The sequence below is a fragment of the Bombus vosnesenskii genome, unplaced genomic scaffold (genome assembly GCF_011952255.1).
Source record: "Bombus vosnesenskii isolate JDL3184/JDL3185 unplaced genomic scaffold, Bvos_JDL3184-5_v1.1 scf7180000013314, whole genome shotgun sequence".
NCBI lineage: Eukaryota > Metazoa > Arthropoda > Insecta > Hymenoptera > Apidae > Bombus > Bombus vosnesenskii.
The window spans coordinates 583,509-609,363 of record NW_022882960.1 but is presented as its reverse complement, the minus strand read 5'-3'; the positions used below and the strand labels follow the sequence as shown (position 1 = coordinate 609,363).

General features: G+C 36.3%; 2 protein-coding genes across 5 annotated transcripts; one reads left to right on the top strand and one right to left on the bottom strand.

The window, feature by feature from the left end:
• Positions 1-1,492: 1,492 nt before the first annotated feature.
• On the top strand, positions 1,493-23,952 carry LOC117235164. Of its 4 annotated transcripts, none has more exons than XM_033496935.1 (8): positions 1,493-1,765; positions 9,402-9,525; positions 9,715-9,800; positions 15,235-15,327; positions 19,744-19,806; positions 20,141-20,224; positions 21,708-21,939; positions 22,607-23,952. In XM_033496935.1, the coding sequence occupies exons 1-8, from the start codon at positions 1,691-1,693 to the stop codon at positions 22,744-22,746; spliced, it is 897 nt and encodes a 298-aa protein (XP_033352826.1). In that variant the 5' UTR covers positions 1,493-1,690; the 3' UTR covers positions 22,747-23,952. The 4 variants fall into 4 exon arrangements, with proteins under 4 accessions (XP_033352826.1, XP_033352825.1, XP_033352827.1 ...); XM_033496934.1 differs by having other exon boundaries at positions 20,141-20,278; XM_033496936.1 differs by lacking the exon at positions 15,235-15,327 and having other exon boundaries at positions 20,141-20,278.
• On the bottom strand, positions 23,653-25,855 carry LOC117235161 (facilitated trehalose transporter Tret1-like). Its single transcript, XM_033496931.1, has 4 exons — positions 25,739-25,855; positions 25,381-25,643; positions 24,831-25,254; positions 23,653-24,703 (listed from the first exon to the last, which is right to left on the bottom strand). The coding sequence occupies exons 1-4, from the start codon at positions 25,773-25,775 to the stop codon at positions 24,060-24,062; spliced, it is 1,368 nt and encodes a 455-aa protein (XP_033352822.1). The 5' UTR covers positions 25,776-25,855; the 3' UTR covers positions 23,653-24,059.

The window sequence follows — 25,855 nt, the reverse complement described above, 5'->3', positions numbered from 1 at the left end:
ATGGGAAGAAGGAAATGGTGTTTAATAAGATAAAACGCATTAAATGTAAAATTAAGCATTCTACTTTTATTCTCGTCGTATCCATGTCGCCACTTTTCGCTCGCACTGCTACCAGTACCGCAATTTATACCGCGTTCACACGTCTATGCGATGGAGAACACTATTGTCTACGGTGAGATAACCTTTCTTCGTGAAAACGAATTCTCCTCTACGTCAATGTTCGCGATATAAATTCTACGAAATAGGTTCTGTTGTCTACAGGTGTCCTGATTTATACAGAGCAGCGAAAACCTCGGAACCTTCTTCATCCATTGTAATTGTGGAAGGTACGGGAGCGAAACTCGAAACGTTATGAGCGTTGTCCTATAAATGTTGGATGATCCAGAATATCATTAACCGCTGTTAGTGACTTTAAAAGGGATCAGTAGGTATGGACGTTATAATCTAAACATCACTAGTAAGCATGAAAATGTTACGACTTGTGCATAAAGCTTTGATGGTCGTCGGCCAATAAAATGTATAATTTGCCACGAAATGCGGGGAATCGTGAATTCTGAAACGGAAAGAAAGTGTAGGAGGTAAAAGTAGTTCAGGATACGTTCAGACAGAGTAATTCATTTTTAATTTGTCCAAACTACCGGTTAGAAATGCCGAATGTTAAAATACACAAAACGCTGGAAACCAAGTTGATTAAATATGCATAAGGCGGAATGCAGTTGAGCTTGGCATAAAATGTAAGGAGGCTCGCGAAACGGTCGATCGTTTCCTTCGTCCGCTTGAGCGAAATGCCGACCTTGTCACGGAAACCCATTTTTTAGAGGGCAAATTCGCGAAAAATTTCTTGTCATGCAATAAGAAAAGGAAATCACAACTTTATCTCCGCACTAGCGAAACGGTAAGATCATTCGTGAAAGTTTATGATTATCGAAGCAAATTTACATTTGTCTTAAAAAGAAATCAAAGTCCATATATCATAAAAATGTTGTTTTTCACTAAAAACTTTTTATAACAAGTTACACAAAATGTACGTTTTATTTTCGAGTTCCCTTAAAATATTACATCTTGTCCGAACAACTATCTTTTTAACCATACGATAGTTTCCATCCATTACACCTCATACACTGGAGTCCCTGATTTAAAATCAATCTCTGTTTACTCTAGCAAGTGATTCGACGAATTCGAATGCTGTTGAAATTCGTACCTCAGGGGTTAACTTTTTCCATTAGCATTCAGAATTTCTATACATATAAATTTCTATGCATGTCCCATGAGAGTATGATCTCATCTACGTGCTTTCTACGTGAGTACAACGCTGTGCCTGCTATACGTAATTCTATGTGTGTCAACTAATACGAAGCATGTTATTCAGCTAGTGTCAACTAATACGAAGCACGTTATTCAGCTGAAAAAGTACAAACTGACCGACGACGGCGAGTGCGCATGCGCCTGCTGGAGTTTTCGCGCCGCGAACATCGTAAAGGCCGGCAGTGAGAGTCGAACTACCACACGTGCCGGTCCTTACGATCGAACAACAATGTTTTGGTGTCGTTGCTCACCTCTTTTGCGTCTTGCTATTTCCGTACAGCATGAGTTATATATATGATCATGTAGCAGACGCCAGTTTACGTGTCACGAAATAATTTTTCTATTGGATGTATGTGTAATGTGCGATCACTCACGCGTTTAAAGCATGGCTATCATGCAATCCTGTTGCTGTTGGCGTTCAGTCAGGAGGGGTAGCTTCGCCTGTGCTATTTATTCCGGAGTAAGTATCGTATTATTATTCCTATCTTATCCTACCCGAAACATTCCCTAGATATCTTTCTTATTGACAAGTTGTCTACATTTTTTCAAGATAATGTTTCTCAAGCAATATGTATTTAGAGGCAAAATATACAATACCATAAACGTGACATATTTTCGTTGAAAACGTAACTACGTTGTCAACTGAGAGAGCAATCGAAATGTAAATATTTGATCGTGAAACAGTAGCATGATAAACGCTGGTACGTACACGCGATAAAAGTACGTGTTTTATTGCCAGTATGTAATACACGGTATTAAAAAAAATGTAAACAAGTAAGTACGATATATTGGCGTGCACAGTGAAAAGAGTAAACGTATTTCGAGGATTTATACTCTTATCGCGGCAATAAAATATTTTTTCCTTCATAATAAGGACTCATTACGACAAATGATACATTTACGGTTGCATTAACACACACAATTGATACAATTTATCTGTTGTTCTTGTCTGTTGTTGTAATATACAATTGAAACTCGTCTATCTTTCAAATTTGAACAATGGGGACTACAAAAAAGTATTAATTGCTTGAAATGAAATTCTTAAATGAAAGCATTACATTAAATATAAGTAGCAATTTTTAATTACTTATTTGTTTGTTTCCTCATATTTTCTCATTTAAACGCAATTTTCCTTAAGTAGTCAAAGTAGTGTATAACAAGCATCATCAAGCATCATTTCATTAAAAATATGCAGTGGTAGCGGAAAAACATTCAATTACAATCTCAGGAAAGGAACCCAGCTTCCTTTCAAAGGAAATAAGTAGGTAAAAGTCCAAAGTTTTCTACCGTATGCAAGGGGAAAATTAAATATAATTAAACGAGGAATTATTGTAGTTATGTTTCTAATGTATTTAGGCTAAAATGTAAAAGCTTTGCCCTATATAGTAGTAACAAGAAATTTATTAAATCGTATCAAGCTGCTGCATTAATTGAAAGAAAATGTATAAATGCGCAATGGTAAAACGAGCAAGATTTGTTCCTTTCCTAGCGTTTTCCGCTCTAATAATATACATATATTTTAATCAACAAAAAATTAAAGAAGAGGAAGAAAAATGTTAATAACCAGGACATTTCTGATTCGTTTTATTTTTACTGTCATAAATATAGTACTTAATAACAGAAAAATATATGCATTCGTTAGAATTAATATATTTTATTGCTTGGACGAATCGTAAATAATTGTAAACAAGTGTACCGTAATAAAGTGTATTGCATGCTTGTAAGCACTTACGCAGAAGATCGTAAAAAGTAGACAGACGCCTATTTCTATTATTGCCTAAACGTTACATGTTCTAGTCACGAATCATCCTCGAAAGAATCAAACATAGAAACACTACCGAACATTTTTCATTCTTACGAAATACATTTAAAACAGTGGCCAGTTAATTACCAATCGCATTGAAATTCTTTAATTAGGTTCGTAAAATTTACAATTGAAATGTTTCAATTCTGTGGAAATAATTAAAAGATTAAAGGTTCTTTCACAGTCTGCAAAACATGACAGAAAATCAATAACGTTCAACGCGAATTTGACTTGAACCAAAATTTTGGAAATTCATTCACTGTAGTTTACGGGCGCGAAGCGTGATTCGAAAGATTGGATTTTGGAAAACTAGGTAAATTATCCGTTGAATTTTCTCGATTGAATATGAATTTTCAATCTCTGTGCAAATAGTGAAAAATTTAATTAATTTTGCGTAATAAAAAATTATAATAATTATTTATTCGAAATTAATTTGCAAACGTTTCGTAGCAGTATACATTACTTTTAATGCCTATCTGAAACATTATCAGTTTAACGCTGACAATGAGTACACAATTTATAACAGGTAAACTTATATATCACACTGTGTACAAAATTAATAGTTCACCATTCTGCTACAGTGACTCGTCTAAGCTTGCAAGGCTCGTGTTCGACGTAGAGTTCACGATAAAAAGCTTTGACATGCATTCAGATTTTACTAACTTCATTTAGATAGACAATGCATCGAGGAACATACCTCCATGATTTCCCTTTATTAAACTCATAAATATCACCGAAATTTCAATAACAATACATCCTTTCAGAATTCGCAACTTTATTTCAAAGAAGATAACTTTATAAATTTTATTTTTTACAAACAACACACGAACACCGAACTCGGTGTTTCGGTATACCTAATTATAGCTTCGAATGGATATAAATATAGTTTCCATCGATCGGATTAAATTAAAGGTATCCTATATCGGGAAGTTTCTCACACATACGACAGGCGTAACTCGGCAACAGAATTAATTGCTTCGAGTGGCTTGAAATAGAATTAACTTCTTGAAATTTCGAACCCATATGTCCCTGTCGGGTTAGTTTTAACACCTTCGACATCATATATTTACGATATTGCCTTCTACGTCAGATAGCTTCAAATATGTACATTTATCGCCAAACTTTCCGATAAAAAAAATATATGTGTATACGTACCTATATCTGATAAAAATGAATATAATAAATTTATATTTCCCGGGCTACATTTACATTGACCCGTGCAACATAGAAGAACCATACCAGCTACACTATTTATTTTCTATTGTGTCGTGATAGGAAATATAGAGGTCGATGTATTCTTAATCACGACATCAAGTAGCGAAGTCGCATACCGAATCGATTTAAATTAAGACATGTGGCGAATAAGTTTAATTGCAAATTTTTCGTTCCTCTGGAAGAGGACGAAAATTCAGTTGCCCTAGTTCGCTGATCAAATTTCGATAGAATCTACGTGGAAAAGTAAACGAAAGATAAATGCTGAATACACACGACTACAATAGAAAAATATTATGGCTTTTCGTGTGATTGTACAAAGTTTTAAAAACACCCAATTAGCAACACATTCCCTGAAGAAAAGATATGATAAAATATAAAAAAAAAATTAAAAGATTTTAAAGGAGAATTAGTAGTTTTATCTAAACGTACGATAATTCCCGGAATAACGAACGAATTAAACTCACGCGACGACCTCGTCGATTTTAAAATGAAATGGAAGATATCGAGTAACGAAATTTAATTTAGACTGGAATTACGGGAAGAGGGTGGAACAGCTGTATCGGCAATATTTGATGCCTCATAAAGACGTGACCAAATCGACTGGATTGCAGCGGAATACCAGGAAAAAGAAGCTCCTTTGAACCTTTATTACTTGACATTTTTTTGTTACGGGGTTGAAGTTTCGAATGGGAAGGAGGGGGAGAGAAAAAGGGAGATAAGAATTAAAAAAGTTTTGATGAAGGAACCCGATGTCCGACGTTGCGTGGATCAGGTTGCAAAGTGCAATTTATTTCAGTTAAGTCAAACTTGTGAGATACACTAACTTCGAATACATTAAGTAATTATGACGTGACACTACGCATAATATTTGTTATTTTCTTGACCAATTCGTATAAACTTATGAAAAGAAAGATGAAATATTTTTAAGGGAAGAGGGAACTTCTCCATAAATCATAAACGCCAGGCAATAAATGTACCTACCTAAGTAAATTAAAATTTGCTTTCGAGCTTCCTTTCACTCTGCTGGTCAAGAATGAAAATTTCTTGAATTAAGAGTTTTTGCAAGAGTTCGTAATAGAATAATTAACTCAAACCGAAGAGCTTCACTTTTAATGAAACATGTACCGTGTCTAGAAAGTTATCTAACTTGATCCAGAATAACTACGGGTAACATTCCATTATAACTTTGATCCACCCCAGACGTTTCTACGTATCATTGTCGAAAATGTCTTCACAAAGATGCAAATTTATCTACTCTGATATTTTTACATGTACTAATCCATTTCTATGAAACGTTTCTGGAACAACAAGAATCACACGTTATACAAGCGTTAATACCCACCTCAAATACTATTCGAGAGATTTTCTATTATTATTCTAGAGAATTTCATACTGCACGAAGCGTGATCCGACTAGGAGTAAAAGGGATTTTAAGCATAATCTTGAACAAAAAAATTCGCAAATTTCTCTGTGGTGTTCGATTGTTAACGAACAACAAAAGGCTTTTGCATTCGTGATACTTATGGATATTTTAAAAGGCATATAGAGAGTTTAATGCATGTTTAATTATAAATTGTATCGAGCCTGGGGATTAAAGTATCATCCAAAGTAACGTGCAAAAGGGATTAAAGTATCGAGTAATCAGACGCTTCAACGTATAAACGGCACGATTTAATTGAAACACAGCAAATCGCATGGTCGTTTTAATTCGTACAACAACCGCGAGATCTGACACTTTCCCTGGTTGGTAATTTAATATTGTTGCGTTTGTAGAGTGATTAAAGTTATGTTAAATTAATTAAGATCGGAATTTAATAAAATCGGAGGCGAGAAATACGAAATTTAGACGATCAGGTATTTTGATTACACGAAGCATTATCAAAAAAACATCCTTTTACTGGTACAAATTAATTTTCTATTCATAGATAGATTATTATAATAAATTTGAATTGTATCATTTCTAATAATAATATTTCTATCAAAAATAGCGAAGACAATTTTCTTAGAAGAAATATCAACTGCGGAAAGAAAAGAATTCCACCTATCTCCGAGAGAAGCTGTTCCTGCATTTGCGTCATAGCGCAAAATCTCTATTTCCCTATCTCTCGATAGCATTTAACGAAAAGGAAACAAAAATGTTAGGAGAAAATAGAGTAGGATAAAAAAGCAGACTAATATTTCCAGAAAAACAACACAATGTTCTTAAGTTCCGAATTTTAGAAGCAAGTTATTGCATGTGTATAGAAAATAGAGGGAATAAAAAATTCGAAATCTCACGGATACCGCTTATATTCGACATCCAATATCGTTATGCTTGTATCGTTATAGAAATTCTCTATCAAGTTCCTCTAGCTAAAAAGTCATATCGGTCGGTCCTAGTAGAAAAGCCAACAATTCACCTCTCGTCCTTTCAAATGGGCTATCAGCTCCTCGTAGATCGTCTTTTTTACACCAGCTTCGCTCCCTATTTCCTCTCGAATGACGGGTATAGCTCCAGTTTCGATGGCTTATTGAATTCGATGGGAGGAGCGCGGTTCCATGGATATTGCTTTGATTACAGTTTATTTCGCGATACAAGGAAATATCGTAGAACAGCGTTTCCAGTTGTATTTTTAATAACACGGAGTAAAATAGAAATAAAAATATCTTTGATGAATTGTCGAAAACATTTATATATCAAGTTCTATGTTTTTCGCAGGATATAACATCGGATACAATAGAACAAATATTCTACGCATTCTTGCCCCAATCGATTATTTGTTACGCTACCAAAACGTCAGTACCGTTTTATATTTCTTTTTTCATTTTGACATGAAAATTTTTTGTATGCCCGATTTGTATCGATCGAAACCTGAAAAATGCAAATACCGTCATACGGGATACGAGGATGGAAATACGAATGCGATAATTCATCTCTGCATCAGGGTACGAATAAATGACGTTTCATATGTTTAGCTTTAATGGTGAAATACTGAAAGGGTGCTTTTATCTTTAGTACCATGAATGATAATCTCCTTTCCATTTGCTATTACATACAGAAAGGGGGCAGAAGGTCTTACTAGACTTCGTTGGTTTAACCTTCATTAATTCTGGACCATAGAGTTCGCCCGTTAGTTGATGATGTTTAGTTGCCATTTTATATTATCATCCGCTTATAGTTGAATTAAGCCGAACGTGTTTTGAACGTACCAGAATAAGCGACTCTGTCCGTGTCATTGAAAGCGATCCTTTATGTCACGAACTACGCCAAGTTTTACGTAAGCTCGTAACACGTGTTTTCATTAAACATGGAATTCTACGAGGCGCTTAAAATATATCATAATATTCTTATGTAATTTTACATGCAATACAGCTGGCATATTTTTAACAAAAGTAAACCACGTATGTAAGGTAAAATTTCTAGAAATTATTATTTCTAAATTAGGACAGAACCTACGTACAGTTAGGTTGTCGAAGTGTGAAGCACGCAACTGTACAAGATCAAAGAAACGCGACCGAACGCTTTCTTTGCAACGCTTTTCTTTTTAGACGTTCGCAAACTTGACAACACGTTAGAAGCGTAAAAAATGACAAAATTGGTCCAAGGACAGCGAAACTACCCAACAAGAGACAATGAGAGGGGGAAAGCAATTTCAATAACCTCTGTCACGTTGGATCGATCGTTCGTCCGGAGAACAGAGAAGAGTGACGCGACGCACCCTTCAAGAAGCACGCCTTTTACCACTTACTCATCCTTTTCAGCTGGTTCGTGCCTGTGTACCACGCGTATATACGCGTACCAACGCAAGATTCATAACGCGCGTCAAATCGACCAACGAATGATAAATGTTGACAAATGCGCGAAATACCGAAGTACATTTAGTAAAGTCGTGCTTTTTAAATGAAAACGACTTTTCTTCCCTCGAGAGCGTAGATATCGAACAAAAGTCATTGGGAATGTTGATCGATGGCTACATTTTTTATCGTGCCCTAAAGACGTTGGATTGCGGCGAAACTTTGTTTACCTGTTGTTTTAATACAACTATAGCGAACACATCGATTTAACGAGGTGAAGTAATGTTTGTATTCTTACTTTCTAAGAGAATTACGTAAGTTCTATCAAAGAACGTGTAAGTTGCGTGCTTATGAGCACGGATTTATGAAATGGACTAATTAAGGCTGAAAATGAGTTTCGAGGTCTGAGATGATTAAACTACAAAATGTAAAAGGGACTTAGAGCCGTGTTATGTAACTTATGTTCTTGTTATTAATGTACGAAATATACGAAATATGTGAGATAAATCAGGCACAATATGGGGACGTAAGATCTTGGGATCATAAAGTTATAAATATTTTGTTCTGTATTATGAAGTGGATACTCGTGAGGGATGCAATCTGAAGAGTTGAAGATTCCAATTTCAAAACAATACCCTGTTTCCATGGAGGAGGTTCGAGCATAAAAAGTAAAGGAACAAAAGTGGATCAATCGACAAGGATCCGATTGCAATCCGACTGAAGTGGATGGAGCAGAAAGAAAGGCAATCCTCGAACAAAACTTACCCCTTTTCGTGGAAAAAATTTCAAATTCAATTTTCGATCAAAACGTAATTAGAGATAGATAATTTTTGAAAAGTTAATGCCAATTGAACGCACTAAATGACGTTTTACGTACCTTTACACGTTACACAGAAATTTCAACGGATTTAGGCTAATTAATTAATGAAGTCAAAGATAAACCACGATTTGATATTTGGCCAGAGACAGAACACGATACCGAACTTTTACTTTGAACGAGTAGGAACTCAAACGAACTGATTCTCGATAGTAAAATAGTAACAGTTTCAAGCACGAGGCGAGTGGAAGTTAAAATGACATCGTATAATTACTTAACGCTGGATAAAAAGAAGATTAAATACTCGATACCGATATTACTACATTAAGTACACAATATCTGTTTCATTTCCGATATTCAATTAGCGCTTCGGTATTCCTGAGGAGCTCGATCCCCAAGTTGTTTCAACCAATGTACCTTTCTCGGTAAACTCATAATCAGAATAATTCATGACGAATGGTTCGGCCGTTATTTGTTCTGTTTCAGATTTACTTTACCGTATTGGCGCTAACCACGGGTAAAGTGCTCCAGGGGGAGAGTCAATATCTGCGGGGGAATCGTTCGTTACCCGAATCCACCAGCTTCCTAGAACCAGACACCATATCTCCTAGTGAGTATTTGGCTGTAACAACAATGCTCACGGTAGATGCACCGGGAGAGAATTCTCCAATTCTATTCCCGTAATATAAGTCACTAAGTGGTACAACCGAATTCATCACGCGTAATTGCCTGAAATTATTCTCGAGTTGCAAATTGCAAACAACGAGATCTCACGTTTAACATGATTCTATTCCTTCAGCAACAGTGCGGTTTAACGTGACGCTACTTATATGCTCGTGCTGCGGTGTGATTTGCAGTATCCTGCTGCTCTATGGCCTCTGTAAGGTAAGATGCTCCAAACATAACGCTTTAACACAATCCCATCGCATTTTGTGCCACAACGTATTGTATGTGTTGTACGTACTGTAACATATTGTAACGTAAATATGCATTTTCACTTTGAATGAAAACTTTTGTCGAGCTCTCGTTCGTTGAAAGATTTGCAGTTAAATTGTAGACAGATGAATTTAGAACGACAGTTGTAAAGCCCTCGTCGTTTAGATTTCTTTACGACAGATATTGTCTGAAATTTCCCGATGCACATCGCGTTCTTTTGAATCAGAGAAGTTCAAAGTTCCTTGTCGGTTTAAATTCGCGGTAAAGCTTAAGTAGAAGTTCGGATTAAAGCTCCGGATAATGTCATTTGCAAAGCACATTTCAAACAGGAAGATTAAGAGTGAAAAATTTATTTCAAAGTAACATATGAACCGTAAAAGAGATCGTACATTCGTTTTAATTAACTTTTATAAGAAAATAGAAAATAAAAATATATTTCTGGATATTCGATTTAGAACATATTTAATAACAAACTTACATATTAATACTAAACCTCAATGTAGCATTTTACTTCAAATGGAGGAAATTCATATTGAAATATCGACGAGTTTCTTGGGTGGTCACTGGTTGAAGCAAATTAGCATCGCTAGCGACAGTAGTGTATAGGCCATATAGTCGTACAACATTTCGAACATATGTACGCACGTACATGTTTGGTACCAATAGAGAACCCTGCTTTATCAAAGAAGCTCGATGAATACTGTTTCGTATAATTTGAAAATTCCATCGTCCCAAACTTAGACTTGAAATGGAATATAATATCAATTTATTATAATCTCTTAAATATATAATTAATTAGTAAGTTATTCAGAAAAGATTACCCAACAATAAGTAAATACCTTTTTTTCGTTTATATCATTCTTACAAAATCGATTATTCTTAGATACAAATGACTCTGTTTAATTAAATTTCTAGAATCTACCAGTTTCGTGTTTCTCCAGTATTTCATTCGCCTAATTTTACACTGGAAAGATGTATTTTGCACGCACACCAGTATTAAACCGTAGTATTCATTCCCGTGGCACGTGATTCTTGCGCGAAATGGAAGTTGTTAGCAGGGATAAGATTAACTCCGCATTCAAAAATGTAGAATTGCGCGCGATCCCTCGATCGTTATGTCTAACATCAAAAGAGGATACCGCGATAACGTAAGTGGAAAGAAATCACGGAAATAAAAACGCGACTAAGGGCAAAGTGCGGGATTTCCGATCCTCTTGTATCAGATTTAGTCGCAGATGGAGAAACGCGGGTAGTTGGAAATTGTTTTTCCTAAAATCGATTATAAGAAAGAAAGGGGGAGCCGGGGATTGAATTTAAAGCAGCACCTGTGGAAATAAATCTGAATAATTTTCGATAAATTGAAATTACTTTCGGCACGGACGCTTTACTTCTGTCACCCACTATAAGGTGACGCATTTTGATTTTTAGATTACAACAACTTCGGAAACTAACGTTCGAATTAATTTCAAATTAATTTCACACTATAAATTACACAAAAGAGTTTATTAACCAAAGAATTCGTTTCTACATAATCTTCCATTTTCTTTTTTTACTTTTTAAGAAAATGCAAGTCACAGTGCACTCAGTGTGTAGCTGGGATTTTGTCCTTCAATCGTCTTATCGCCCTCGTATCGATCTTGCTATTAGTTCATCTCAAATGACAGACAAACCCGACCTTCAAGGCAGAGCGATGCAATTTTTATCATCATCTTGGAGAAAGTAGAAGCACGAATCTCCTGATACGAAAGGATCAAGGCAAATCGGAAATGAAGTTCCAGCTTGTCGAATCGAGAAAAATATCGTTTTCAGAAATATCTCTCGATGCCGAAATCCTTTTCTATTTCGTTCCTGCATTTTACACACATTCGTACACGGTTTTTTTTGGTACTCGTATTTAATTTAGGAAGCGACAAATACGAAAAGCAATAATAAGAACAACATATTTTTAAGATTATGGTTATAATTTACGCATTGTCGCCTACAAAATGATAGAAACGTGTCATTTATGAGAAAGAAATACAAAGGACAAGGGTAATTAAAGTGTATAGTTATTTCAAAACATTCGTTATAACAACCCTTGAAATCAGGAAGGGGAAGGACAGAGGAGAGATACTTGACGTAGTATCTAGTCAACGAGGGTACAGAAAATTTACGAGCGAGATAAGACAACATCCCCGGGCTGGCATCAACCAACCGCGAAATTCCTTCCGCAGTTTTGCTCCGCAATTGAATTTTCGTTACCTATCTTTCAAAACAAGACGTCATACAAAATCGAACGTTTCTTCGTTAAATATTCATAGAAATAATTCGATGAAACATCCTTAACATCTTTCACTGATCGTTCACAACGGACAAATAGCTCGTTACGTACCTCTTGAACTAATACCTTAATAATTGATTAGATAAGAAACGTCGTATCATAGGTAATAAGTACAATTCAACAAGCTCATTTTGCACGTAATGACCTCTTCATAGATTATCGCAGAAACAAGATCAAATTACTTATACTTTTAAAGCTTTCTTAAATCTTTTTTTTACACAAAGTAAGATACCATATTTAATTACACTTTCATGCTGAAAAATGGACGTCATTAACGCCTCACAAACTTTGCGGTCTTTGAAAAACTTTTACCAAGCTTGTGAACGATCTATACCTCGGGGATTCTGTCGAAGAAAATATAAGTAGAGAAAAAGCAGGTTACTTTACTTGTACTTTCGAAGGATTTCACGCAGCTCGGTTACTTTGTTGCCACATCAGCGCGCATGAAACTTAGAAACCAATCCGTGGTGAACATTAGCAAGGGATTTACAGAGCAGCGATGAAACGCTTCTGTTAACCCCGGAGAGAGACTAACTTTTCAAAGTGGATTCCGTCGAATCCGTGATACGTTAACGCAATTAAGCTTGGCGAGTTAATCTCGATGTTGCCTCGATGGCGCATCCATCAGTCGTCAGAATCGTACACGTTCACCAAGTGAATGCTCCTTTGAACATGGAAAAACGTCCGTAAACCCGAGTAGAAATATCAATTTTCGTCACGACGCTGATTTATCGACACTTTTCGCATGCAATCGACACGACTATCACTCACGTTGCGAACAGTTCTCTTACGTAAAACACAAGCACAACGTGATCGGTTTGAAGTGCCCCTTCGTTCGTGTCTACACGTCCATCGAGGACAACAATAAAGAGAGGAAAAAGATTCGTCTCCTTGGTAGTATTTCCTTTTACAAGAAATATTTATTGTTCTTCTCTATCATCAATAGAAACTCGCTTTATTTGAATTACAGCGAACTTATAAAATATAAATGAAATCTATATCTTGTTAAAACATTTCTTATCTTTTATTTTCTCTTCCTTTCTCTCTCTCTCTCTCTCTCTCTCTCTCTCTCTTTCTATGTAATAAATTCAACTTATCTTACTTGGTAGTTTAAAGATCCTGTAATATTTTTGAAGTTCGATACGTCTTACAAACAATTCTCTGCAATCATTAAGTTAAATGCATAAAAGTTGAAAATAACATCTGGAAATTTGAAACATGCTTTTTTAATTCTACCTATTTAGAAGTTGAGTTTAGAGAAAATAAATTATATTTATATTGCTAAACAAGATTCAATATCGTCTTTGTATACGAAAAAAGAGGTAAATGAATTTAACAGATACCTTATATGGTTCCTATCCGTCGCTTAATTTTCTAATTACTTGGCTGTAATTGAGATATTTATTAAAAAGAGGCTGTTGTTTGCCTTATCGATATCGAGAAAAATTATTGATAGATCCAAATTCGCGATTCCCGACACTAAATTCACAGAGTCGACTTGACATTTCTTCTTCGTATCGATCTACACGTCCATTAATCATTCTGTGGCAAAACTACCGCGTTTATTTCGTGATAGTAACCGGCGATGAATAACCATGGCCACATTTCGCCAAGATCTCGAATTCAGGGTTTCACGGTTTCACCCTCTTCGCTCGGCTATTTGTCATCCGGCATCCATCATTTTTAACACGTTGCGTATCACGATATTTTAGTTGGAATTTCCAAAAACAAGTGTGTACACGTATGAGATACCCACAATCTATTGTGTTCTCTAAAAACACATATTCTACGAAAACATTAATATTTTTGTTTTTTTTTTGCGAGGTCTATCGAAAAAACACACTTTTAGAATTTTTTATATTTTAACATCCTCGCAATGGGTAACGCAGTTTTTAGATATAGAATACTTTGAAACAAATTATAGTACGTTTGTTCGTTCCTGTGTGTACGCATGCTACGAAAAAAATGATACGAGCTGACGTGTGTTCTATAACAAAAACTCACATGAGAATACACAGTTTCAATTATAAACCACCGTACTCAAAATATATGTTGTATATTGATATGCAAATCAGTTTTTTTCGCACAAGATATTCGCAGGCTTAAATATGCTGGCAAACGTAACGAAACTTCAAACGAGGTTTAGTCTGTTTGAATCGCATTTCAAAGCAGCCTGGTTTCGGGAATACAGTTGAAGACGGAAAATTGTTTCTCTGTGAGTTTACGTAAGCATAGTGCTGTCTCACGTGCTGCATTTTTACGGGAGTTTATAAAAGGAGCCACAAAAGTAGCTCGTTCGGCTTCTAAAACGATACTCAATGTTTCTCAATACTCGAACCTTCTTTGCAAGTCATTGTTTCGTCTAGAACTTATCAACATTTAAGATCTCCTTTGTCTTCGTACGAAATATCAAATTACATTTAATGACAAATTAGACGACAGCATTGCAGCATAATAAATTGAGGAATAGAATGAATTTTCACTTTCCGCTAAAAATTAACCAAAAGATCTAATATTATGAATTTTTATAGCATGATGTAAATATGCGTCAAAGGATTAATAACGAAGCATAAGAAAATTTACTTAATTTCAGAAAGCTTCGTCCTAAAATATACATCGATTATTTTGTAAAATGAGAAGAAATGACTTAGATAATAGTCGTTTCAAGGCTTTGCAATGGAGTTAAGTCCATAAGCGTAACAGCGGTAAATTATTACGGCCTTGTGCATAATTGCACCGTTTCTTTAGTCTAACGTAACAACTCGCGACTCTAAGAAAAGACGACACAATTGTCTTCCTACTCCATGGTAGAGAAACTTTCCACCCTTTTCCGTCGAGAGCTCGTCTAAACTCTTAACCCTCTGAGTAGACTTTACTTCGACAGTGTTCCTCGTTTTACCTTGGCGAGATGCAACGAGTCGGATCGAATGTTTCCAGAGGACGCCAGATAAACAAGGGGGAAAAAAGATATTAAAGTTAAAGAGGGACTATGAAACTACTCCCTCGAAACCAGCCTTCTTCTTTTCCATTCATCTGTGTTCACTTTTGATCGACGTCTTTTAGGATCAACGTGTCTTTCTCATACCCTGGATCATCGTCATCGTCACGATTTGTTTTATCGATGTGGGACATTCCCTGTACCTGTTCATCGCTGCGGTAAGTACAATTTTCTTTAGATATACTAAGAAAATAACTTTAGATGGTTTTATATTAGAATAAAATATGTATAAAAAATATCGGAATTTCTAAAAATACTCGATATATTACGTACATTTACAAAATAAATCGCCTGAAAAAACTCATTACGTGTTTCATATAAAAGAAATGGATCTAGCAGTGAAAGTCGTGACGAAATTTCTATAATATTTTCGTTTGGTCCATCTACGATATTTTTTCCTCTTTTCGTGAGAACAAACCATATGATTTCTGGTTTTCGTGGAAAGAGAATACGCCTGTGATAATTGCGGGCTTGCGTCAGTCGGTGAGAACATCTATCCAAAAGAATGATACGTCGATGTTTCTTTCGCCGAACAAAACACAAACCACGGGAGGTCTCTCACTGGAAGCAGCACGATTGGGAATAAAAACTAAAAATGTAATTTCAAAAGAGATCATATTTCGAAGGCACGGGTAAGCATTCTCGCGCTTTGCTAACCCGCAATTTGCCAATGCGATTCTTCGCAGAAGCTTTCGATTACGAATTCTTCGACCCAGTTTCGGAAGCTTCATTTTTAGGTTCACGCTTTTAAGTTACGACCTCTGGGTAATGAGACCTTCTTCAAACATTGGAACGTTGAATATGAAAAAAGCGCTCTTTCATTCGGAGAAAAAAGGTTCGTTCTATCCAGTCGCTTCATTGGAACAAGAAATTTTGGACCGAACCCAAGCGAACTCGCATTACATCATAGAATCTCGACTCTGGCATGTTTTTTAACAACCAAGTTGAACTTTTGAAGAATCGGTTCAACTACTCTCTAATCTGTCCCCAACAAGCCCGATATCCGAATCGATCGATAAAATCATGGTCCGTACGTCTCTGGGAAACTTTGTTCGTTTTTTACTCAAAGTTCTTTACTCGCCCATAAGAAACTTTCGCCTATTTTTAAAATTGTATCCCTCGACAGCTTACAACTTTTATACAGCGAGTTTCGAACGGGCACACAAGTGAAGACATTTAATGCCATTCGTGGATTATATCGAGCACTTCCTCATACGGCACACAGCCACGCAATTACCGTTGTCCGGCGCTTTTTGTCTCGAAGAATTCGTAGTATGACATAAGAAAAGAACATGAACTGTTTACCGGGCAGCAATCCAAACTCTCTTTCAGACTTTTCTCCTTTACTCTTCCTCTGTCGCTCTTTCGTCGTTTCATGGGCACGTTTCCCACAGCTGCGACGTTTTTCTCCGCAGTCGGTGCTAAAGGGGTTAGACTGTCGTTCAACCGTGTGATTCGAGAGCGTCGAGTGCTTTTGTCTCGTGATTTTCATGTATTTCAGGCACCAACTTATTGCGCATTCGCGCATCTGCCCCATTTTGATGTCTTTAAAGAGAAAACCTACTTTGCGTCTTCTGGTTCGTAACGCTGTACGTACGACAAATAACTTACGTATGCATTCGTACGTTTGAAAGCTTTCAAAATACTTCCTCGGGAAATGCAGATGTTCTGGATCAACGAGTTTGAAAGGTTACAACACATTTAAACGAACAAGGCTATTTAAAACTTGTTTAGTCGTGGTATTTCAACGTTAGTAGCGAAACTAATTATTCTGTATGTTTGTAGTGTGTTAAAGAACTCGAACGAATTTATTTTAAATTCACGAATGCAAAATGTTTTGACGTCGTTAAAGAGTCTATCTATTCAACAGTCGTGCTGTCATGATGTTTTGATACTTACACGTAAATAGCCAACGTGTTTTGCATTTATATATCCACTCCACAGTAATACTGATCTAGATTCATGAAATCAAAACATTTGGACGTTTTTAATGAATCGGATGTGCCTTCTTTGCACAGGTGAATCTTTTTACATATAGTTCTGGTAATTTGATAATTTTAATTCACCAATTATTTTTTTCTTTTTTATTTTGAAAGCGCAAACATTTGAAATAAATTGGCCCAGTCGAAATATCATGGTGATTATCTAAGATATGCACTGAAACACTAGCATGAAACTACTAATAAACTATATATGAAACACTTTCGACATGGGGATACGAGAGATTTCGAAGTACTTCGACCGCGCAATTAGTGCGTCGAAAAGTTTTGTTGATTTAATCATCGGGACTGGAATTTTGTTGAACGAAAACGACGCTTCACGAGTTTGAGCTGACAAGTTCTAAAAGTGCCAAATGCTGATTAAAATGTCAATCGAGATGACTGTTTATCGTGATCTTTGGAAACTGAAGCCGACCCTTCGCAAATTACGTTAGTTGAAAGTAATTAATTTAGCGAATCGAATTTTACCGTTCAGGATAGAAAAACGTTCACAAATAGAATTTCGATCATAATTGAATTTCCACGAAGTTAATATCAGGCATACTGTGGTATTGTAATTGCGTTAACCACGGTATCTTATCTTATCTACTTAATTGAGATTTCTGTAGCCACCTGTGTGTGATGAAGATCAATTCTTGGTTAAATCGTATTATATCACTTCGTGTATACAATGGAATGTGATAACATCATTGACCTATTCAAATCGGATCAATAAGCAACAGCCGAATAATAGGTATAATTCCTTTCGTGACCAAGTTAATAGACACAGAAGTTGACGTCGAAATAATGACAAAACCAAGATAAACAAAATTCTAAGAACAAGTTAAAAAGTACCTACTGTTATTGCGGAGAGATCTCAATTTTTCAGTGAAATGGTTCTCATATGTCGCTCTGTTTGGAAGGAGAAATACAAGAATGGTAGAACAGTGAAGCAAAATATATCCTAAAAGCACACGAATTACAAATGCATGAAAATGTGCGAAACGGATAAATATGCAACGATATAAACGAGAATATAAGAGTATAGTCATGTAAACGATAATACACAGGGGAAAATGCACGTGACTGGAGTCGCATGCCAAGTGTATTCCGTGCACCAGGCGGCCAGATGCAAAAGTTCATTCTGAAATAACAGCGCATCTGACGGTATTGCACGCTGCGCCGGTACGCGCAATCTTCATTAACGTTATTACTGTTTGCGCGTCGAGCTTTTTTCTCGTAAAGCAAAAACAACGGCGACAAAGTATTCTTCATTCTTTTCCTTTTTCTTCCTTTCATGTACGAATATCAAATTATCATATCATTATTAAGTCAAGAAGTCGGGCATTTTTTTACTCGTAAACGCGTTCCCCGTTTTAATGGCCTTTTCCCTATCGGAAACGGTAACGAGAACCGGTAACATCGATGCAAGATATCGCTCGTAATTACACGAACTACTATGAACTGATGCACTCGTCCTCTAAGTTAACGATACATTTCGTGGCTCTGTTACGAGCCACGTTGTGCTACATAAAACAAAGCGAAATCTGTTCGCGAAGTTTCTTTGGTGGTCAAAGATTGTCAATTAGAACGTGTACATTTTTCTGTTAAAATGTATACATTTTTTATTTTCTTGATATGCGGAATCGGTTAATTATAAATAATCTAACATGTAATCGAACAATATTACGAGTTCAATATAATTACAATCGGATTATCACTAATTAAACAGTAATTATCTAATTAAACAAATAGCCATACCAGAAACTCAAATATTCGGGCATTAGCGTTTAAAAAGTCGTAACTGAGTAGCGTTGTCTAACGCAAAACGTTTTCATTCTATCTTCGACCGAAAACACGTGTCGATTTTGTTTCTTTCTTATTGTATTGCTTTTGCACCGATACAATTTATCCGAGCGCAATAAAATTTCCAGTGAGCTATCAAGGATCGACAGAGATATTTCCGATTTTCTTCGCATCATGACCGATTTGCGGAATCTGTGAGCGAATTCCCCGATTGTTTCAATAAACAATTCGAATCGAAATTGATCAATGTTATTATATTCAGCGGTGCTATTATCCTATTCATAATGAAGAAAAATCAAGAGTCTTATTTGTTTTATAGTACCTACAACGTCAGAATTTTAAAATATGTCTTTTCTACATAATATGATTCCTTGTTAAAAAGTCAGACAGCACAGCATGCAAACAACGTTCAATGTAAATTTACTCCTCATGAAAGGCTTTTGTATTAACTACCACGTACTCGCCGCAGGGAATCGAATAGCATTTTACAGCCGGTCTACGCTCAATACATAAACTCGATGCGAATAATAGCAAACATCAACCTTTTACTGCCTCCCTGTAATCGATTTCAGGAATTGCAACGATTCCTCAATTGTTCGACAAAATCTGTGTTATTACAGTGCATTCTTTAGGGTAACTATAAACATAAACAGGAACTACGATGATGGTTAGGAAGAATTGTAGAAGAAAAAATAATATACTGTGAAATGTTATATTACATTAATTATATTACATTCACAAGATGTTCGTCGAATCGAGTAATTTAATTTTATCCCGATCTTGTTTCAGTCCACTTTTGACCCGACGAAAGTGATGTTATACACATTGAACTTCTTTCTCCTCTGCCTGAACGTGAGTATATATACATTTCAGGAATCAATTTGTATAAAAAATAATCACATTCCAGAGATATTCTAATTTTTTCTTTAATTAAAATCATTCATCTATAAAACATGTATGCTTTTAATTAATTTCTAAAATACGCTTTCTTCCATATAATGCAACTTTATTGAAGCACAACAGCATAATGTACCATCGATACGCCTCACTTGCATCGACTTTTGTTTTTCGTTCCTGACCTTGATTTTTATTTTCAATTATAAAACATAGGTAGAAAGAATGTGTTACGTTATCAGATGACCAGGCGCCGGCTTATGGGCTATATCCCACGTATCCTTTACTTCAGATATATTCCGTGTTGTGCGTGATCTCCCAGTATCAAGAATATATGGCCGGTCGAGGCACCATCGCGGATGACTACGAATACAGGGTCAGTATTCTGAGAGTCTCTCAACGGAAAGAGGAACGGAATAAGGGACGAAAAGTTAAGTGTACTAACTGTATTGTCGAATAGTTAGCGTATTGTTGTCGACGAAACTAATCGTGAAAATTATGGATAGGTTCGAGAGTAACGTCTGATAAAACATTGAAGTTTATTATTTAGTCAACATATGATATATGAATTTCATATACGAACCCCAAGACAATTTTTTCTTGTCCCGAGAAATCGGGTACTATTATTAAACTATATTATTAGATTGTGGTGATAAATATATTTCAGAACGACATTTAAATAACGAGTGTCTGTCCACAAAATTATTGTTCCCATTATGTTTATAGTGAAAGTTATAAAGAACAACGAGCAAGAACTTCTTCGAAGGAAATCCAATTATGTCTCACCATTCCGGAAATTCTGCTATCCTAAAAAAATTAGTACTCCAAGGCTGTGAAAAGGTCTCGAAAGCATCGATATCGGGCAATCTTATTATCCAAATAGAAACTTTCTTGTTGCTTAATCTGAATTCTTATCCATCATCGTCGTTTCCTTTTTCATGCTATTCACATGGTTTCTTCAAATGCTTACGCATTCCACTAATTCACAATAAAGTCGTACACGGTAAAAATAAAAATAAAGAACCATAATGTATAATGCAAAAAAAAAAGAAGATTATTGCGAAATATTTTATCGCATGACGTGTTATTAACACAGATAAGTCGCACGATCAATATTTTATTACTCCATAGAAGAACGATAATAGTACGCAACAATCCGAAGCAATCATAAACAATTGCGCTTGATATTAAATAATTGAAGACTGTGAGCAGTATGGCATATTGGCTTCTTCGAATTAAAATTATTTATCACGATAATATGAAGGGGTACTTATATGCAATAGATCACACACCGAAGCAAAGAGGCTAACCTGATGGTATCTTCCGACATTGATTAATGTAGATTGTGTTACTGATGACGTTATACATGCACGTCGGTGTACAGATCGAGCTCGTATTATTAGCTCTCTTCGAACAGTGTTTGACGTCGCGACATCCCTCGTAGCGAAGGTTGCTCGAATAAGCGTCATTCAGAATGACTGACATCCGGAAAATTCAGGGTAGCACCAATCTCGTCTCTGATATACGTTCGTCCACTCGATAAAATACTATGTAATAAAACGTTTCCTTAAAAATATCCCAATACGAATCGCGACAATCAAGATTAATTCAAACACCATAAAACAAAAAGTTCGTTCGCAACCTTCGTACTAGCACAAACCAGATTATCTCGGACGATCTTCAATTTCGATTAAACTCCTCTCGCGCCAGCTCTCGTACACGAAACTCAGTTATCTTGCACTCACGCTGGAGTTTCAAAGAAAAACTGAAAAAACTCCGTTTACTCGTTATCTTTCGAAAAGAAGTCGATTGCATCGAAATTCAATTATAAAATGGGTCTTATGAAATGACCTTTGAAGGTTCCAGCAGTGAGGTATGCCATTCAGCCGCCGACTACGACTGCAACGTCTTGTTTGAGTTCTCGAAGGGCGCCGACCAACAATGAAACCAAAGCGACTGCAACACCGACGCAGAGTCCTACGACCGGTCAGAACACTCTCTCCTTGGAAAAAAGTCCTGTCACGGGACGACCATCCAGGAAACACGTCCAGTTCCCTGACACGGCTCCCGACAGCCAGAATGGAAAATCCGGTAAGTGCACGCCCGCTTTCTACATGCATATGCACACCTCCATTCCATTCTGCATTTCTATTCTGTATTCAAAGAAACAGATTAACTTAACTTCATTTTTTCTGAAATTAAATCATGTAAAATTTAACAACTCAAACTAGAATGTTAGAATAAGATTTCAGTGACATTTACAAGCCTAATAGATGAGACAAATTAACTTCAGAAGCAAGCAATATGAAATTTCCAATTTATTGTATTATCAAACGTTCAAACGGATAATTATATCGTCGACCTAGTTTATAGCTTTGCTCCATCTTAAATTGATCGTAGAGAAGAGCGGTTGTTTCAGTTGAAGGCTAGGACACACAGAGTTTGAGTTGTTACTTACGAAGTGTAGTGGTGAAGAGTAGTGGTGAATAAATTATAGGGATCACTTGTACGTGCGAGTTAACATTGATGGAATTCACTTTGTCGCTTATTCAAACAAGATTCTAGGAAAATATGTTTTTGATCTTTTTCATTAATTAGATTCGTCTGTATGTAACATGTGCTTCTATACTTTCTCTTTATGTCGCAACTATCACTTACCTTGATCTGTGCTTTCCTGTCGCCATGCTAAACAAATCAACGACAATTTCGAAACATCACATTCTCACTATGCATGTATGTCTACGTATATATGTTCCAGAAGTTCCAATCACGATGTTGGTACTTCAAATGGAAGCAGAGAACGAACACGCGACATCGTCGACCTCGTTGAAGCTCGAGGAAGCCACGATCGATCAGGTTCTTCTGTCTCAGAAAAATAGCTATAGTCAACACACCTGAAGTTTAGACTCTGCTTGTACCATCGACGTGAAAGCTAACAACAAAATTTTCTTGCCATTTACTGCCGGTTCTCTTAGCTCTCTGAGAAATTCATGCGGCTTACGAATGGTTTCACACCACCAATGAATAATTTATCCTCGTAAAAGACATCCTCGAGTACAAGCTAAGCTGTGAGACAAGAAACCGACGGTTGAACACCATCGCTATGCTAGTTCACTCAACGCGATTGTCTATTCTTTATATCAGCATTTTGATCGATTGCCACCTCTGCTCTGTCGGTTATTTTCAACTGATAGTACCCGCATATCGGACTCTTTGGTTTTCTTGCGATATATTTACTAAATTTGCGATAGTATTACATTTCGTGCTATATTATCGTTAGAAGTCAATTAAAATTGTCACAAGAGAAGCGTCATCTCGCGAAATATACTCCACTGTCATTCGAAGAAATTTAAAACGTTCGCGCAAAATTAATGTCTTAATTTCATTTATTGCGCTAGGTACGCCATACGCCATAGGTTCTTTGGGTTATCGCGGAAGCCGTAAAGTGTACAGGTGCAGAATCAGAGGCGATAGAGTTGAATGTAAGGACAAACGTTTGCGCAACTGTCGATCAATATTGACGCCATTCTGTGACGATTCTGTTGTCACGATAACGAACTTTGATCTTCCAATTGAAGATTAGCGCTTCAAACAATACTCCAACTACTTCAGAAATCGATCAGCTTAATCCAATGTCCGATACTGTTTCGAAATGAACGAACATCCCTGTGTCTTTAACAGAATGTACATTAAACGCGAGTAAAATTGTGCAATCAAGCTGACCAATCGTATTTTTGTATTATACATTTTTAGACAAATTTGTATTTTCGGGCGGAAAGAGAACATTCTTTCTCGTTTACAATGCAATTTTTGGAAAATTATTTATTTCGTATCGATTCGACTACACCATTGTCGAGTTACAATGCTTGTTCCCTAGTTTCTATTACGGATTACGCTGCTCGAAATTCACCCGCTGCGAAGTAAAGTATGTACGATTCCAAATTTCGATATGAACTCGGCGATTTCCAGACTGTTCGTATCCTTAAATGTACATATTACTGTAAATTACAATATGTGTCGCAGTACCTGTTTACATAGGTTCCAAAATGGACTTTTAAGAGGTTGTTCTAACATTTTCAATAAATAATTTATGTGGTTTTTTAATAGATGCTATTTTTATTTTTCGACAACGACATCTTCTCATAATTAATCGTGAAATTTCAAGCTTCTTGACTCATTACACCTTTCAACCAAAATAATGGCCTGATTAATCACTTTTTCATTCCCTCGATAAAATTCTTCCTAATTTGCAATAACGATTCTCTTTTCGTTTCCGGAAAGTAAAACACTAGAAAGAAGATACTGAACGTGTTCAGACCGGAAATAAACCAAAAGATAAGGGAATATGCGTTGTGTTCGAACATGATCTCACTCCAAACACGCAACGCGATAAACGACCATACGAAATTTATGCAAAAACAGAAGCTGATACACGTTGCTTTCGCGTAGATTGGAAATATTTCGTTTACAACAACGAAAGGTACACTGGCCAATCCTAAAGAGCAGCTTATCGTGTAAAATAATACTGCTACGAAGGACAACAGCCGAAGATTCGTGGTATCTACGGCGTTCTCTTGCATGCAGAAGTAGACAGCCAAAAGGAAACTGCAACTAGAAACGCCTATGGTGGATATAACCATTAGAGGTCGTCTTCCTAAACGATCCACCAAGCTAATGCACATAAGATACGAGATCAGATACACCGTTGCTAAGACGATGCTGGTGTAGACCCCCTGCAGTTGAACGTCGTGGATCTTCTCGAAGATCGTTTGGGCGTAACTGATAAGAATAATCGAACTTGAGAACGCTTGCACCGTCGTTACACCTGCGCCGATTAAGATCGCAGCTTTTCCTCCTAAAAAGTTGAATACTTAATACGTTGTAACCTATGAAATTGGCGACAAGATTCGTTTTATGTTCGATACTATGGAAATTTATAAATTTTTGAAGTTGACAAGGATTTTTTCAAAGATTTTATTTACCTGACTCAGAAATTAAGTGTAAGATAGAAGACAATATCCCATTGCATCGAGGATTGGATTCGACCGCTCTAATAATAGAATCCATTTCCTCGGCAACGTCACCCGAACCGCGCAAGAATATCAAAGAATCCATGGCAGCTGCGAATTTTTTTCGGCGCAGCAAATAATAAGGAGTTTCAGGGCACCAAATGAATATCAGGAATTGCAGTATTGCCAATGATATTGCCACGTAAGAATATTGGTACAGGGTGCTAAATGAGCCGACTACACAGCCCAAAAGATTACTGCAATAATGCATTAATACGAAGCAACTGCACAAGGCACCGCGAATGTGCGCAGGAGAGGTCTCTGTCACGAATATTGAGCCACTCGTGAAAATTATGCCACTCACAATCCCGCCTATGAAACTGGCCACGTACAGATTCTAAAAATAGGAAAAATCACGTTTGAAAAATATCACAAGTTCATTATGCTTTTAAAATGTGTTACAAAAATTCGATAGTGATTATTTGATAAATAAACATTCTGAAAGTTCAAATTTCATATTTACCAGAATCGATGGATTCCATATTCTTAATAACCAACTTAAGCAAGTTGGAATAATAGTAAGCAATATCGAAATTTTTCTGCCTAGAAAGTCAACTATGAATATCGAAAGAAAGCAACCGAACGCTGTTCCAAGTTTTAATGAAGATACTATCCAGGAGGCTTCGTCGATAGCGATTTCGAAAGGAAAGTCGTTGACTGAGGATTTTGTTATCATCGGTGACGTCCATTCCAAAAACAGGTCCGCATTTAATTGGGCCAAACACACTGTCTTAATGCAACAATTATCGATATCATAATTTGTAAATTAATAATTCACTTACATACAAAATAGATAATACTATTTATAGAATTTCCCTTACCTACGAAAGTTATCAAATAAATTCTTGCATTCGACATGTTCGCAACTGCTACGTGATACACTGTTCGCTAGGAAAATTTAGGTTTCACGACGGATATACCTAATTACATCGATAAGA

What these genes read in the sequence shown, in the direction of transcription:
- LOC117235164 (XM_033496934.1), top strand. Translation starts at nt 1,691, where the DNA reads ATGGCTATCATGCAATCCTGTTGCTGTTGGCGTTCAGTCAGGAGGGGT. An exon ending in TGTACCTGTTCATCGCTGCG is followed by an intron (nt 15,328 to 19,743) that starts GTAAGTACAATT and finishes ATCTTGTTTCAG; the next exon opens with TCCACTTTTGACCCGACGAA. An exon ending in CAGCCAGAATGGAAAATCCG is followed by an intron (nt 21,940 to 22,606) that starts GTAAGTGCACGC and finishes TATATGTTCCAG; the next exon opens with AAGTTCCAATCACGATGTTG.
- LOC117235161 (XM_033496931.1), bottom strand. Translation starts at nt 25,775, where the DNA reads ATGTCGAATGCAAGAATTTATTTGATAACTTTCGTAG. An exon ending in TTATTTGATAACTTTCGTAG is followed by an intron (nt 25,644 to 25,738) that starts GTAAGGGAAATT and finishes GCATTAAGACAG; the next exon opens with TGTGTTTGGCCCAATTAAAT. An exon ending in ACACTTAATTTCTGAGTCAG is followed by an intron (nt 24,704 to 24,830) that starts GTAAATAAAATC and finishes TCAACTTTTTAG; the next exon opens with GAGGAAAAGCTGCGATCTTA.